General features: G+C 54.9%; 1 protein-coding gene across 1 annotated transcript in view; it reads right to left on the bottom strand.

Moving 5' to 3' along the window:
• Nucleotides 1–758: 758 nt before the first annotated feature.
• The window catches only part of PCSK7 (proprotein convertase subtilisin/kexin type 7), a 57,198-nt gene continuing 41,027 nt past the window's right edge, over nucleotides 759–16,929 (bottom strand). Inside the window, exons 11-16 of the mRNA XM_077839762.1 lie at nucleotides 16,034–16,136; nucleotides 8,953–9,109; nucleotides 7,917–8,011; nucleotides 6,855–6,948; nucleotides 5,342–5,459; nucleotides 759–4,132 (exon numbers count right to left, since the gene is read on the bottom strand). Coding sequence (XP_077695888.1) covers nucleotides 3,713–4,132; nucleotides 5,342–5,459; nucleotides 6,855–6,948; nucleotides 7,917–8,011; nucleotides 8,953–9,109; nucleotides 16,034–16,136 — 987 coding nt within the window. The 3' untranslated portion in view covers nucleotides 759–3,712. The remainder of the gene's footprint in view (nucleotides 4,133–5,341; nucleotides 5,460–6,854; nucleotides 6,949–7,916; nucleotides 8,012–8,952; nucleotides 9,110–16,033; nucleotides 16,137–16,929) is intronic.

The following is a 16,929-nucleotide window of genomic DNA, read 5'->3' on the forward strand; positions in this document are numbered from 1 at the left end:
CGGCCAATGGCGCTTTTTGACTGAGTTGCTGCTTTTTCTTTGTTTGGGTGATGAAGAAGCTTGGCTTGCTTACTCGTGTCTGCAGGGCCCTGGGCATGCCTGACAGAGTCAAAGAGCCAGCGCAGGGAACACGAGGCTGCAAAACCACGGCTCAGCTCAGTCAGCAGCAGGAAATACATGTAAAAAAACCCAACCCCCTCCCTCCATCAGAGTCCGTCAGTTCTGAAGTTAGGTCAGTGTTTGGCACTGACAACTCTTGGGGTGATGCTTGTCAGTTGTCCGAGGGACAGCACTTCACCAGGGCTGTCGCTAACGGCCAGCTGTGGTAACTAAGCAGTTGTCTGCCAGCTGTTTTGTGTATGGTTCTAAACAGGAAATAGCCATGCCAATGGCCATTTCTGGGCACAGTGAGGGATGAATGCCTCCTGACATGGCTCTGCTAGCCCCTTGGGGTGCACCGCCTGCCATCTGCTAACAGCCAGAACGCTGAGAGACCCACCCATGCAGGCTGGGTTTGAGTGTCAGAGGTCCTGAACATAGTCCCAGGGACGTCCCCTGGCTCTGCGGGTGCTCAGCACCCCTGAAAATCAGGCCCTGCTGTCCTGAGATGACCATGAGTCAGTCAAACCATGCTCCCCGCCACCCTGCCTGCTGGCAAGTGCCTGGTTACCTTGCTCTTCCGCTGGGGGGAGGGCTTGGAGTGCTCAGAGCAGTTTAACGACAAGCCAACTGGCACACAAAGATTTCGGCTACTAGTCTGGTTTTTAAAGACTTTATTTTGGAAAGCTGCACAAAAAGGCCTTTGCTGTTTCAAAAATAAAACCCCAAATCTTTAGAAAAACAAAAGCTCCCACTGTCTGTGATGGATTGCTGCAAAAACAACTAAAACCCCCAACCTGTCAACCCCAATGTAACGCTTAAAATGCTCACCTGGAAAACCCATCAGGATTTAAAATCTGCTCCCTCAGCGTAGCTGACAGAGGAGCACTGTGCTAAGCAGCAGAGCGGGCCATGGCTGGAGACACAGGGTCCCCGTGACACGCTCATCCAGCCATGCAATGTATTGCTGGAATCGGGGTCCTGTCACCCTTGGAACACTCCGATGGCTTCCCCTCAAGCATCTGGAGGGGCACAGACCCTTCTGCACCCCACCTTCCTCTGGGCCCTGTCCTGGGAATCACAGACGCAGACAAGCTATAGCAACTAGACAGGGGGAAAGGCACCTTCTCTCTGCACTCGCTGGGCCAACCAGCTGTGTTTGCTGCGAATGCCCTGTGCCGGGCCTCAATGTGCACACAAGGCCCAAGACAAACCAGGCCCTTTAATTTCCTCTAGCCAGACAATTGCTAATTTGTGAGAGGACGGGGTGAGCGTGGCGGCCGGAGCGGAACAGCAGGGAGAGGAAGGTGCAATTACTGCTGTTGGAAATGGGCAAACAGATTTTTTTGTCAGCATTTGGTCTACCTGGCTAATGTCAGCCAACTACTAAGAGAGCCGGAGGTGAAACAAGCGCAGTGCACGGAGACCACTGCTGCCAGCAGGCAGAGCCCAGAAAACACGGACAGCAGGGTAAGGCAGCTGGGTGAGGAAGGGGGAATGAAGACACCAGTCAGCCAAGCCAAGGCTACTAGATTTCGTATTGGCTAACACAGTCAACCAAGTGGCTACACACTGTGTAAAGGGCCTTCTCGCGCTGCAGGATGCCTTCACCCAGGCAGTTAAAGGGTCTCCTCCCAGGGAGGACCACTGCTTTAAGCAGCAGGCTTAGACACAGCCCAGGTCCTGAAGCGGCGATGCCACAGGCAGGCAAGAGGGAGGACAGCATCTTCAGAGCTTAAATGACAAACACCACCAGCCAAACTGTGGCTGTTGCTGGCTGAGCAGGGCCCCGGGGGTCGGCGTGAGAGCTTCCCCCTGCCCCTGTGCCATGAAAACAGGAACAAAGCCAAAGGGACACGATGCAAAGACAGACAGATGGCTGGCCAGCACACCCTGTGCTCACATGGCCCCTGCTGCCATCCAGCTAACCCAACCATGTGCAGGGCTGGGGAACTCACAGCCGGTGCATGGCACTTCTGTCGGGGCAGGTGACTCTGCATGAAGCCTCACTCTGCCCCCTGCTAACAGGCCAAGGGCTCCCAGGATTTCAGACATTGCCCAGCACACTCCTGTGCAAGACCATGACTGCACAGGGGGAGGAACTCATGCACCTACCTGATGGCTGCCAGTGCCCTACCTCCCAGTAGGCTCTGGAAAGGGACAGCCTAGCTCTCGCCTTCCCAGCCTGCTGGTTACAGGCGGGCATGGCCGATCACCTCCCCAAGCCCACATTTCTCCAAACCTCCAATAGCTCAGGAGCACTCGCAGAGCCTGGGTGCTGACCCTTGGTTCGAGCTCTGGGAAGCATGAAGTGCACTGGGTACCAAACCCACCCCGAGCGAGCTGCCCAAGCCAGCTGGCATGGTGCCCATGCTGAGGACAAGAGACAGATGAGGCGTGGAGAGAGACAGCTGTGCGGCTGGACTCCCCTCTGGGTCAGAAAATCCAGCCCCAGATTCAGTGAAGTAACTAACCCTACAAGACCGAAGGGACTGTACAGCCGTTAACCTGGGGGCGGCCAGACAGGGCAGCCTGTGCAGTGCCACCCTTGTGTCCAATACAGCGTGTGGCCAGGCCATGATCCAGCTGGCTGAAGGGCTGGGCCCTTAGTCCCTGCAGGTCTGTAACTAAGGGAGTGACAGTCTCCTCAACTAATGCAGTTTGGGGCAGCCCCAGGGCTCCTGGCAAGGGGCTTGGGCCTGGGCAAAGTCTGGGGGTGCCTGCAGGACATGTAACCACTCCTGGGTGTAACCCCAGAGCATGAGCCAGAGAGTCACCAGGTCCAGAACCCAGGCTCTCCCCGCTGCACAATCACCCTGCATGACCCACCCCTGGCATCCGAGTACCGCAGCCGCGGGGCTGGGCAGCCGCTAATCCAACACTAAGGGCCTATCCACTCTCCCAGGGCTGTCAGCCAGGAGTGACCCCACTGAAGGCAATGGAGATGCGCGGGGGTCAAACTGCTGAGAGGAGTCAAGCTGGGGCTCTCCCTAGGCAAATCCCCTCTGAGAGAATTCCTGAGGAGCCTTCCACCATCTCTGCCTTTCCCCCAGGGCTGCGCCCTGCCTGCAGAACGCATGTCGGGGAGGGCACCAGCCATAGGGTCTGGGGGCTGCCCTCATGGAAACCTTCTGGCTTCCCTCTCCACACCTGAAAGTGCCACTCCAAAGCCAGCCCCAGGAGAGCGCTCGGACTCGCTGAGTGCACCATGCAGCAGGCAGGCCCTGCGGGGGGCACCCTGGGAGATGAAAGGAAGCTCAGTTCAGCGGATGCTGGGTGCTCACGGGCAGGGAGCAGGAGCGCAGGGCCTAGGGTTGAGGAAGGAGGGAAGCCCCGAGTTTTGCCACTGGACAGACTCCATTATAAAATGAGTTAAGGCTTGTTTTGTTTATAAAAGGCAGGGAAACGGGCCTTTGCGATGGGGAATGTCGAGAGCAAGACGCTTGTCCATCCTCTCAGCCGTGGGCCTGTGTCATCCGAGCCACATCCAACGCCAACAACCCCCAAGTCAGCAGCGGCTCTGGGGGGCGGGGGGTTGGAAAGTCTCCCACACCCTGCACCCAGGGAAGGACAGGACCCAACATCACCCAGCATCCCAAGCTCTCAGCTCCTGCTAGCACATCTGCTGCTCCCTGTCTGCTGAGAGGAGTTCGGAGGCCAGGTCCCGGCCAAGATACGCTGAGCCTGAATGGATTGCTTCGTGAAAGCCTGCGGTTCGGCCATTGCTGTGCGGTTTGGGATCTTGGGGACTCCAGCTTCCCTCTTCCCCTAAGTTCTCTGGGGCCTCTGAGCTGGGCAGTGGATGCTCCAACTCCATCTCCACATCCTCCATGTCCTTTCCTGCATTGAGTGGGATGGACTCCATATCCATCCCATTCTCCACGTGCTTCTGCCGCCCAGCCCTGGGGTACCATTGGCAGGCAGGGAAGCTGCTGCACGTCAGATTGAAGACCACGTTGTTTCTGGACAGGGAAACCTCCAACATGTAGTAGACAGTCCAGAAGACAGCAAAGCATCCCAGCAACATGAGCATCTGGGGAGAGGGAGAGGAAAGAGGAAGGAGAAAACCCCATTAGAAACCAAAGCCTCCTATTGAAACCCAAGAGCTAGTCTCTCCTACCCTCTCTCGACCCCAGTGGAAGCTGTGTGCCATGCCAGCTGGCCTGAGAGAGGAGAGAGTCCAAGGATGGGCCTCAAACATGCCTGCACCTCCTTCAAGGCCTTGTGTTTGCTGCAAAGGAGGATAGCTTTGTTTCCTGATAGGATTTGTAACCTGCATGGGGCCAGCTGGCTCCCTTCCTCTCAGGGACACCTGGTTTAGCCGAGGAGCAGCCTGAGCTCAGTGGAGTGGCTGGGCTCCAGGACGGGACCTGGGGAAGAAGCCTTGTCTCTCTGGACAGCAATCCCTCAAGCCAGCAAAGGAACAGCGCACGTGAGATTGCCAGGGAGTTGCGTTCCAAACTTGCCCAGTAGGGTGGGGGCTGCAAAGTGGGGCCCATGTGTTAATGTTGGGGGGAGAGAAACCTCAGACATGCCGGAAATCCCTCTCCCCACTGCGTGGCATGGGAAAGCAGAACTGGGCAGAGCTAGCCCTTTAGGAGAACGGTGAATGGATGGAGATCGTGGGCAGGGCGAAAGGAGCTGCTGTGTGGGATTTGCTCACAAGGCCCATGGAGGAGGCAGATGCCCAAAGGGCCGGACCAGGGCAGCGTTCGCAGTGACTGTCACTGTGCGGATAGCCCCTGGCCTGCCAGCCTGGCTTTGCTCCCAGCCCATCTTCTGCAGGCTGCTGGCCGCCATTTCAGTGCCAACAAGCAGGGTCGATGGGAACGTTCAGTGTCCCCGCGTAGAACGCAACATAGCGAGTGCCAGGGGTGGGGACCCTCCCTCTGGGTACAGAGGAGTTCGGGCTCCAAGGCCTTGGCCCTTGGCCTTCTGCTGAGACTGCCAGCGGGGCCAGGCAGTTCATGCCAAAGGTGTGTTCATGGCTCTTGCCGCGTGGGTCCGGGTACGGTGGGAACTGGGCTGAGACATGCCCTGCCCCCCAACTCATTCCAGCAACCAGCAGTCAAGTATTAAGTACTCTGGCTCGCTGCTGACTTGGACAGGACAGGAATTGGTGCCCCAGAGGACAAGCTCCAGATTCCACTGCTGCCCCCTTGAGCCATCCGGTCCCCAAATCAGCTCCCCAAAGCAAAGATGGGCCCCTGGTTTACGCCCTGGCAGGCCCTGCAGGCTTTACCTTGAGGGTGTTAGCTGTGATGGTGTACGGCTCCTCCTCGGTGATCTCCAGCCCTGGAGGGCATGGCAGGGACTCCCCACGGCTCAAGTACTGGCCACTCATAGCGTCCTCCACCAGCCTGAAGCCAAGACACACATTCAATTAACTGCACCCAGACTGGCCCCAGAGGCGAACCATCAGGGAAGAGGGCTGAGGAACACAGAGCTAGGGATGGGATGGAATGGTCCCAGCACGCGGGATCCCCTGGGCCTGCCCGGGGAGGGGCGGTCAGAGCCGGAGACAGCCCGGAGCGGGGCAGGGGGTTTGTAACAGAGGCTGAGGAGAAGAGTTGATTGTATCCCCCTTGTTTCAGCTAGTATAGGGAATGGCTGCTGGCTCCAGCACGGCCATATGCTGGCTGTAGCAGGCCCTGAGGAGCAGGATGGGATGAGGTGTCTCTCTCTCAGATTCCCCTGCTCCTGTTTGCCCCATCTGGCCATGGGGCCAGTAACACATATACAACCAAGAGACAAAGAGGACTGATGCGAGAAGAGAGGATGTATGGACACACAGGTTTTTACCAGCAAGCAGGAGACCATCCCAGGGGCCCTGACCTGTGGGTTAGGAAAGCAGGTTTCCTCTCCTCCTGGGGTCGAATTTTGCTCAGGTCTAAGCTCCTAGAAGAGACACCAGCCCTGCAGGGAGGTGCTCTGCCCCCATCAGAGCATTTGCTGGCTTTGATCTCCCCAACACTCAGGATTAAGCACTGGCAGCTCCCAGGGACTATCTGTGCCCCCCTCAGCAGCCAGAATGCATGTTTGGTAATGAGTCTGACAGGCAGCAGGAGAGTTAAAGGAAAAGGTATTTGAATTGATCAAAATACGTGATTTGTCCTATCCACCAGCCTAAAGCCCTCCACGCTGCTCCTTAATCTGGCCCTGGAGGCCAGGCTGTCTGTGAGGGCCTTGTGCACCCCAGGACTTGCCAGGCAGAATTGGATCATATGCTGGATCCATTCAGCAGCCAGAAAGTTCCCATGCGCAGCCAGCCAAATCACCCAGCAGATCATTCAATGGGACCAGCTGCAGGCCCTAGCCCAGTGAGTCCTGACTCCATCTCCTGGCTGATACAACCCCCCCTCCTGCTTCCCCTCACCAGGAAATGGTCCCAGGTTCAATTGTGAGTTTCTTTACATTCAGCAGCCCAGGCCAGCCTCTGCGGTGCTTACAGACACTGCTGCAAGCCAAAGGGCAGCAGCTCGGATATCTGAGGCGATAAAGAAATCAGACTCCCCCTCTCTTTAGACCTGAATTTCCCTTCATTTCACAGAGCCCTGGGGCTCTCTCCCTGGGAGCTAGGCTTACAGCAACCCTCATCAGAAATGCCAAGCTGCACACTGAGCGGCTAGGAATAGATTCCATGCAGCACCCTCTGCCTCATTTGATGCTTCCTGGGCCATGGCTGTTTGACCTGTTCGCATACGAAAACCCCGCTGCCTGGCCTCACAGCGCCTTTGTGAAAGCGGGTCCCGTACCTTTGCCGTTCCCTCATCTCCGCCGTAGTCCACGAAGAGCCGTAAAGCGTCAGCTGCCACTGCTTCAATGTCCCTGTCTTCAGTGTCTCATCCCCTGGAAAAGCAAACGGAGACTTGGGTCCACATGGCACCTGCTGCTGCAGCGTACCAGAGAAATCGGCATTCCTGCTTGCAAACACAGCCAGGGCCTCTCCAGTGCAGACACAGTCTGCCTGCAGAACGGGGGAAGGGAACCCTTAGTGCCTCCTAGTCTGGGAAAGAATCAGTGTTCTCGGGATTGTTCTGTAATCTATGGGCCAGAGCATGTGGTGGGCACATGGTCTCAGCAGCGGCTGGGTGGCACATAAACGACTGCTCCCCTCACGACTCATGGGAAGGCCCACAGCACAGCGTCCAGATAACGCACATCTGTGCCCACATCAGACTGAAAATGCGCTGCCAGGCTCTAGACCCAGCAGCTCTGCCAGCAATAAAGCAGGTCCTAAGCAGGGAGAGACCTTGGGGGCACAGCCAACCCAGCCATCCTGCTCTGGAGGCCTGGGCTCCGATCGGACTCAGGCCCCGACTAGCCTCAGCCTAGCCCAAAGTGAGCACAGCCCCTCCCCACAGTTAGCAGCCTCTGTCTGCACTGGAGAGGCCCTAGCCTGGATGAGCAGGAGGTGCTGCAGGGCAGGAATGAGCTGACGGCCTGCACAGGATTGGGCCAGCAGGGAGGGCTAAGGACGAGATTTGGGATTGAGGTGCAGGCTGCAGAGGGCTGAATATCAGGGGTGCTGTGGGGGAGGAGAGAGGAGCGGGGAAGAAGAAGCTGTAGAAGACCAGCTAATATAGCACCTGCCTGGATTACATCCAGCCCTGGGGCCTGCACTCCCCACCTGTCCTGCAGGAAGGGAATGGGCCTTTCCCCCCAGGAACTCAGCAGCAGTCAATGGATTCACCTTGCAGGGCAGGAGGAGACTGCAGGCTCTGGGACTGGGCAAGGACCTGACACACAAAAGAGTCAGAAACGAAAGTCGACAACAGGCCCAGGACCATTTGTTTCCCAGAGAGGGAGGGACTTACCGACATCCCTGATGATGAGTCTGTACATGCCCTGGGCTTCCTCCCCCCAGCACCGCACCGTGGAGAAGGTCCAGTCAGCAAAGCCATTGGGATCTCTGCAAGAGGGAGGAGAAAAATACCCCATAAGGAGCAAACACGCCACTGGGCGCTTTGTGTCTGGGCGTCAGGTCTGCAAACAGATTCTGTCCCAAGGAGACGGCCGGGAGATCAGGAGCTGGCAGCCAAGGCGTCCCTGGCCTCAGTCCAGAGCGTATTGCGTGAGCCAACAGGCACGAGCGTGGAGATTCTACTCACAGGCCAGGCGTGTTCTGGGCACTGCCCTGTGAGCCTCCCCACTCTACCTTGGATGGTGAGAGAGGGACACTGGCCGGTACCAGCTCAACCCAGCTGAGCGGGGCCAGCCAGTGCTGCCTGCCTACCTGTGCTGCTTTCTCTGAGGCCGGCCCTGTTCACTGGGGACACAGAGCCCAGAGAGAGCTCATGCCAAGGGTGGTGCTGAGAACTGGCCAGGAACCTGGGAGCAGCACCTAATTAACACCCTCCCACTCCCTGCATTGCCCCCGAGAGATGGGCAGAAACGGCTCTGTCTAGATTCACCTGCAGCGGACTCGCTGGGCTCTGGGGGGCTTGGAGTGGAGCTCTCCATGGCCAGCAGATCTGTGTTAATACAGGGCAGGAGCAGGCTAGGAGTCAATTAGGGAGATCCTGGGAAATTCCCCCTCCCCACCCGTGGAGCAAAAGCAGTATGTTGGGCTTCTAGATGCTGGGACTGGAAAGGGCCATGGGGCTCACATAGGGACAGAAGCTCCTGAGCTAATAAAGTGCTATCCTTGTACTATCTGCATGGCTTTCAACTACCCCCTTTCTCTCCAACGACCCACATGGAAATGCCCTTGCTGCACATGGTCCACCCAGCCCCCTCTTTCACCTCCAGACCCACAGACTTTATAGCACCTGGGAAGTCACCCATCACTGCCCCCCAAGCCCATTCCACCCCTTCCTGCGGCCCCCGCCAGCAGAGTTCTGCGCTGCTTACGAGTCCAGGCTCCTGGTGGTCCCAATCTTGGACACCATGCCACTGGGGCAGAGGAGTTTGATTTCCAGGTTGCCACGGCGAGGGTGGGTTATGGTGACGGTCACTGCCACGTGCTCCAAGGTCTTCATGCCAGACAAGGTGAGGTCGGCTGCTGTGACTGGTAACGAATAAAGACGTGTAGGTGTCAGCAGGCTAGTTAATGGGACACACACACAATCAGTGCTCCCCACTCCCCCCAGACCGCCCCACGCTGCATTGGCACAATGGAGTGACACGTGGGAAAGACACATGCTAGACACCTCTCACCCGGACTCTCTGCCAAGTGTCCACACATGCAGCAAGGTTGCTCTGGTTTCGAATTTCAGGTGCTCTGGGCACCAAGCTCTGCAATCAGTGTCTTAACTTCCCACGGACTGATCCGTTTTCATTGTTAACAGCCCCTTGCCACCCATGTCAGCTGTGGGAAAACAGCCAGGCCTGGGAAAGGGTTCTCAGTCCCCTCCCACCATCAGGGGAAGGGGGCTGTACACCCAGCTCCGTAGCTTGCGGTCCTTCAGTGGTGACTACGCTGCCTTTTCACGCCTGGCTTGTGTGGCTTGGGCTGTGGGCGCTCCAGTGGGAATTTCTCATGCCACCTGAATGCAGTGCTTGTCTTCCCACCAATGCAGGAAGTTTGTCCTAAACAGATACACAGGTGGTACCCTCCAGAGCTTCCCTCCAGCGTTAGGAGTTTTTGCAGATGCGCTTTGTTCCCAAAGACAAATCCTTCCTCTGCACAATTTTGCAAAGCAGAATAACTGGATTTAGCAGAGGACAGTCCTTGCTTACAGACAGCCCCCTAATCTGAAGCAAATACTCACCAGCAACCACACACCACACAACAGAACCACTAACCCAGGAACCTATCCTTGCAACAAAGCCCGTTGCCAACTGTGCCCACATATCTATTCAGGGGACACCATCACAGGGCCTAATCACATCAGCCACACTATCAGAGGCTTGTTCACCTGCACATCTACCAATGTGATCTATGCCATCATGTGCCAGCAATGCCCCTCTGCCATGTACATTGGCCAAACTGGACGGTCTCTATGTAAAAGAATAAATGGACACAAATCAGACGTCAAGAATTATAACATTTGAAAACCAGTCGCAGAACACTTCAATCTCTCTGGTCACTCGATTACAGACCTAAAAGTGGCAATTCTTCAACAAAAAAACTTCAAAACCAGATTCCAATGAGAGACTGCTGAATTGGAATTAATTTGCAAACTGGATACAATTAAGTTAGACTTGAATAAAGACTGGGAGTGGATGGGTCATTACACAAAGTAAAACTATTCCCACCCCACTGTTCCTCAGATGTTCTTGTCAACTGCTGGAAATGGCCCACCTTGATTATCACTACAAAAGGTTCTCCCCCTCACCCCCTCCGCTCTCCTGCTGGTAATAGCTCACCTTACCTGATCCCTCTGGTTACAGCGTGTATGGTAACACCCATTGTTTCATGTTCTGTGTGTATATAAATCTCCCCCCTGTATTTTCCACTGAATGCATCCGATGAAGTGAGCTGTAGCTCATGAAAGCTTAGGCTCAAATAAATGGGTTAGTCTCTAAGGTGCCCCAAGTCCTCCTGTTCTTTCTATGGATTTAGCAGAGTGACTCCTGCTGAGCTCTGGCTACTATATACAGCAAAGGCAGGAAACGGCAGATTTGAAAGAAGAGTTGGGAGAGGGGTTTTGTGGTGCCGGATAACTGCTGAAGAAAGGAGTGGCAGCAACTAACAGAAATGTTGTACCCAAAAGAACGGAGGCTCCTCTGATATCCCATAAGGTGTCAGCTGCTCCTGCAAAGCCCAGGAGATGGCCTGAGTTGGATCTATGCTCTTCTCCCTCCGAAACAGTCCGTGTGCCTGTGCTGTGAAGTTAGTAGGGCTGCGTGTGCCACTGTGACGGTCATGCCATGACAAGACGCTTCCTTGCATCTTCTTACAGTCAGAGGTGCTGAAAGCTCAGCTCACCTAACCTTGCAGTCAAAGCGAAATGCTGCATGTCACAAGCTCCCAGCCCTGGCTGCATGCTGAATGCTCCAGCCCTTCCCCACAGGGATTCAAATGCCCTGTCCCTAGGTACACCGTGACACACTCTGCCTTTGGAACAGATGGGCTGAATTCAAGGTGACAGACAGGCCAGTTTACCACAAAAATTCCACATAGTCCTGACTCAGGGACTGCAAATTCCAGAGCAGGGAGAGGAGGAAGCTGATGTCAAGGTTCAGGGCTGCAAGAAGAACCCTTCCATCTTCAGCAACTGCAATAATAATCCTTTGCCCCTTGCTGGTGCCTTTCGCCTGAGGATCTTCAAGCCCTTTGCAAACATCAGTGAACTATGCCTCACAACCTCCCAGTCAGCTAGAGGCATCTTTATTTCCAATAAAGCTTGGGAACCAGAAGCATGGGGAGGGTAAATGACTTGCCTAAAGTGGCAAGTGAGTGAGCATCGAAGCTGAGAGTAGAACCCAGGAGTCCGGACGCCCAGTCCACAGTTCCAACCACTAGTCAATATTGCCTCCCCAGAGGAGCTACCAACGAGAAGAGAAACCGTAATCAGCTAGAGAGTTTGACAGCAGCAGATTTCAACCAGAGTTAAGGGTGGCTAACAGAGTCGAGGGAATAATTGATCAGTTTGGGGGCCAAACCAAAAAAATCCAAACCCAATTCTGGTTCATTTTGAAGCAAAACTGAATTTTGAAGCAAAACTTTCGCTTTTCTCACTGAAAGAAAAAAAACATTTCATTTTGCATCCAAAAACACCTCCGATGAAATGAAAACAAAACACCAGCAGACCCTGAGAAGAAATGAATTATTTTCAGGTTTTCGTTGTGTTTCCTTTTCAGGTGTTTTTCATCCTTTTTTGTTGTTTATTTTTAAATAAATATAGTTAAATTTCAAAACAAAACATCCCAATGTTCCATTTTGAAAGGGTTGAAATGAACCAGTTTGACTTTTTCGAGAGAGAGAATCGATTTTTTCCAGCCACAATTCATGGCTGGAAACCATGTCGGAGAACACTTCAATCTCTCTGGTCACGCAATTACAGACATGAAGGTCGCTATCTTACAACAAAAAAACTTCAAATCCAGACTCCAGCGAGAAATTGCTGAATTGGAATTCATTTGCAAATTGGATACTATTAATTTAGGCTTAAATAGAGACTGGGAGTGGCTAAGTCATTATGCAAGGTAGCCTATTTCCCCTTGTTTTTTCCTACCCCCCCCCCCAGACATTCTGGTTAAACTTGGATTTATGCTGGAAATGCCCCACCTTGATTATCATACACATTGTAAGGAGAGTGGTCAGTTTGGATGAGCTATTACCAGCAGGAGAGTGAGTTTGTGTGTGTGTGTTTTGGGGCGGGGGGTGAGAAAACCTGGATTTGTGCTGGAAATGGCCCAACTTGATTATCATACACATTGTAAGGAGAGTGATCACTTTAGATAAGCTATTACCAGCAGGAGAGTGGGGTGGGAGGAGGTATTGTTTCATGGTCTCTGTGTATACAATGTCTTCTGCAGTTTCCACAGTATGCATCCGATGAAGTGAGCTGTAGCTCACGAAAGCTTATGCTCAAATAAATTGGTTAGTCTCTAAGGTGCCACAAGTCCTCCTTTTCTTTTTGCGAATACAGACTAACGCGGCTGTTACTCTGAAAAAAATTCATGAATGGTTTCAGTGCCCCCTCCATGCATTTTTTGGCAAATTTACTATTTGCCAAACCATGTGGCCAGCTCTAGCTTCGAGAACCACCCCAGCCAGGAAGCAGGAGGGCAGCATCTGCCTCCTTAGCCCATTCCTGAGCTACAGGACCAGGGGGTGCATTAAGGACTCTCCTTGGCTGCTTTCACACACGGCTTCCTTAGCAACGCAGGCCTCTCACGTGTACGGTGACTAGGAGGTCAGTTCTGTGGTACTAGTTTCAGTCTCCATTTGTGCCTGTGCTGAAGAGTTAAGGCTCCGGGGGAGTCCCCAGGGCACCTGGGCGGAATGCAGAGCATGCATTCCTTCGGACATACTTCGCCCAAGTCTCTCTCTTCTGGCATTTCCCAGCGTCTTGTTTGCTGCTGCACTTTCAACTTAGAATTCCTTTTAGGGCAACGCTCTCAGAGCTGCCAGAGCTCCCTTATTTTTCTCTCCTAACCATGATCTTTAAGGGTCTTACAGACTGAGAACAAACCTGACTCCATTAACAAAAAACAACCCTGTCTCCTGTTTGCCAGGATCAGGGTTAGTTTCTCTCTTGCGGTTTTACAAGGTCTCTCCAGGGGCTGCCCCGACACTCATGTTTCCCTGGACTGGGCAGCCAGGTCTCTGCGTGTCACGTTGGTGTGTGAATTCAGTGCTCAGAAAGGACATGGGACGGACTCTTCCCCCCCACCCCCAGAGCTGGCACAAATTAACCAGGCAAGCTCCTGCCAAGGTGCCTCAGGCCTGGCCTGGAGAGACCCCCATGGGCCAGGGCTGGGGCGGAAGGGAGAGTTGCGATGGGGACACCTGTCTACTGGCAAATCCACTGATGCTTCAAAGTCATTTCAGGGAGACCTTCGAATAGCGGGTCACGGCCAACCCAGGCTTTCATGCTGGGCTCTGTCAAACTGCAAGCAGCCGTGAAAACCATTCAGATGAGCTTCTCTGCCCACTGCCCCATGACCCATCCTGTGCCAAGTGGTTAGTGCCCAGGACTTGGAGACTGGAGGCCCCCTTGATGGGGAGGTCACCCTTTGTGTGACCATGGGGGAAATCATTCAGTCAGCTTGCGCCTCACCAGGGCCTGATACAGTGGGTTCAAAGCAGGGGGCTCCCTGCCCGCCAGAGGGTGAGAGTGGAAGCCAGAGGCAGCACCAGGATTCAAAGCTCTCTGGCAGGTCAGTCGCTCGGCAGTGCCTGTAATAGGGGCTCCCCCTGTCCCTACTTCAGGGACCAGCAGGCACTGGAAATGGACAAGGAAGGCTGCTCCTCTGTGCCCTGCCGCTCCCACCAGGCTCATGAAAGGGATGAACTCCCAGGATCAGTGGGCGAGCTAAGGGTTTAAGCGCACATTCGCCCCCTGCTGGAGAGTCTGGGGAGCCATGGCTAACTCCAGTCATTTCAGTGGGTGCAGAAGGAATTTCCCATCATGCATGAAGGCAAAACACAATGAAAGGGGATGGTGGCCAGTGAGCAGGAAAGCAAGGCCAGACTAAAACACACCAGCACATCTGGCCAGTGAGCCCGTGGCAAGGGGGCTCCTGGTATGGGAAGGAAAACAAGCCCCGCAACCCCGGGCTGCACCACATTGGCTCAACTTTACTTCTGGGCCTCTCCTTCCCACTAGTAGCAGCACTGGAGAAGGGCCTTGTTTATGTTGACAGAGGCCAGCCAAGTCAGGAGCTGCAACATTACCTAAAATGGTCAAAGGCAACTGAACAGGTCTGGCCGCATCCCAGCCCCCGCCATGCTGGGCCCTGCCGTAAGAGCTTGCTAATGCCTGTCTGCCTTTCCAAAGACATCAATTTATTAAACTAATCCTACGCAGGGGATAGGGGAGGGGGAGGAAGCAGCTCAACAAACAAAAGCAGCAGCAGTCTCAAAAAGAAAGGAAAGAATCAGGCTTCTTGGGATACTTAACTCTTTCATAGTCAGTCTAAAATTCCTGGGCTTGTGCGAGGCCAATCTGTCCCTCCCATCCCCGGGACAGGCTTCTGCTCTGGCACCATCTCCAGCCTCTCAGCACTGCATCCCTGTCCCTGCATCCCTCCCACGGTGCAGCGCCCAGCAGGGGAGAACTCGGTCTGCTTTGGTTTCAACCCCACAGATGTTGCATGAGCGAACACCCAGCAAGAGATCCTGCCTCCCCCATTTCTCCAGGGTTCCCTGTTTCATCCTGCTCTCGTCTCCAGTTGGATGGGCGAAAAGGAGCCCTACTGCTTATTAGCACCCTTCAGAAACAAACAGCACAGCAGACAATGAGGGGATCCTGGATCCTCAGTGGCATGACACCACCACCAGGAGATCCCAGCACTGGCAGCCTGCACAGAACCACACACTGGGATGGGCAGTCCCTAGATTGGCAGCTGCTGCCTAGGGCAGGGGCAGATCTGGCTGGAGGTCTCCGAGGGCCACGTTCTGACCAGCATGATGCAGGCACGTTTACCTTAGCCCTGGCTTCCTTTCTTCTCGGCTCAGCTACCCCTGCTCTGGCAGCATCCCTGCAGAATTCTGCCCATTCTTACCCCGCTGGGACCTGAGATCCTGGAAATGGCTGGCTGCAGCCTGGGTTTGTCCCAAGCTCCCCTGACAGCTCACCCTGATCAGTTCTTCCCTGGCCATGCCGGAGCCCTCTAGTGACGCGGGGCACTCTCATCCTGCCAGCAGGTATCGCTCCAGCCCCCGGGCACCCCCACAGACCTTGCTCATCACAACGCTACCCCTTAACAGGGCAGCTCCCAACACTGCTATTTCACTGTGAGAAACACCCTGCCTGTGGGGTGAGAGCCTTACCCCAGAACAGCTTTCCTATCTTCCCCACGGCATCATCTCCAGCTCCTTTCCCAGCACCGCTGAAAACTGATCCCTGCTGCTCCCTCAATCTCCCCGCTATGGGCCTTCGCCCCCGCATGCTCCGATTTCGTCACCAGACGATGTTCTCTCTGCACAGTCACACTGCCTGCTGCCCTCTGTTACACTCTAGGAGCCCTCTGCCCAGGCAGATGCTTTGGGTGGTTTATTAGGTGAATTCAGCGCAGGTGAAAGGCAGAGGACTGACAGTCCAGGAGACACGGCGAGCCCTGCACATATACCCCAGCCCCTGGGCCCCAGCCCCGCCGTGCTGTGGTGCACCCCTGAGGGGAGCTGGGTCTCTAGGGCCCGTTCTCAGCTCACACCGGCCAGCAGGCAGCAGGCGAGAGCAACTTTTGGTTGCCAGCACCCAGCTGTTGATTTGAGCTGGTGACCTGGAGGTCTACAAGGCCTTGTACTCCTCTGTGTGGACGCAGGTTGCCTGAGAGACAAGGACGGGGCCCCATAGAGGGGGCATGGTGTGCTTACCATTCCAGGTGACTTCCAATGCCTGAGGGACCTGGGGGACGGTCCTGCCCTCCTTTAGAACAGGGCTGATGTACGACGCTAAGTATGGGACAGATTCCCAGATCTGTAGAAGGAGAGACGGGGGAAGAGTTGGCATCCTGAAGCATACGAATCCTCCCCAGACCCTTGCTCTCCCTAGCCATTAACACATAAGCCTTTAAGTACGAGTCTCTCCACGGCTGGGCTCGTCAATAATGGATCTATTGCAGGCATTCATGGACGGGGGTGTTAAGTATTTAGAAACAGCTCAGTGAGCCACTGCAGCACGTTGGTGCGAAAACCTAAGTCTGGGGCCTTTCCTGGGGATGCTGGGAGAAGTGGGGGGGTTAGGAAGCTGTCGAGGCATGTTAGGGGAGAAAAGGCGGCCGGCTGACTGTACTGAAGAACAGAAGGAACACAGGTTCATCCATTAGAGCAGGCGATTGGGAGCCGGGACTCCCAGGTTCCATTTTCAGCCCAGGCCCCAACACGCCGAGTGACCGGGGGCACGTCCCCTGGCTCATGCCTCAGCCTGCTGGGCTGGGAAGAGGGGAACCAGCAGGGGCAGCCCAGAAACATAGGTGCTTTGCCTGTGAGGGTGTTTCCAGGGGAAGTGAAATTTGCTCAGTCACTGAAGCAGCCTGGCCCTTGACTAAGGCAGCCGGGTCCTGGATTTCCAGGGCTCTGCTCGGGCAGCAGAACAAGATTTTTGGCACCTACCCAGGGACACCTAAATACCCTCTCTGAGCACGACAGGGAGAGAGACAAGCCTGAGAACACTAACATGAGAGAATCCACTGAGTACGGTACTCTGGGGGAGGTGTGATTCTGGCAAACCACGGACACCTTGTGCCCCCTCTAGGGTGAGGCTGGCTGAG

The sequence above is a fragment of the Eretmochelys imbricata genome, chromosome 22, assembly GCF_965152235.1.
Source record: "Eretmochelys imbricata isolate rEreImb1 chromosome 22, rEreImb1.hap1, whole genome shotgun sequence".
Classification (NCBI taxonomy): Eukaryota; Metazoa; Chordata; order Testudines; family Cheloniidae; genus Eretmochelys; species Eretmochelys imbricata.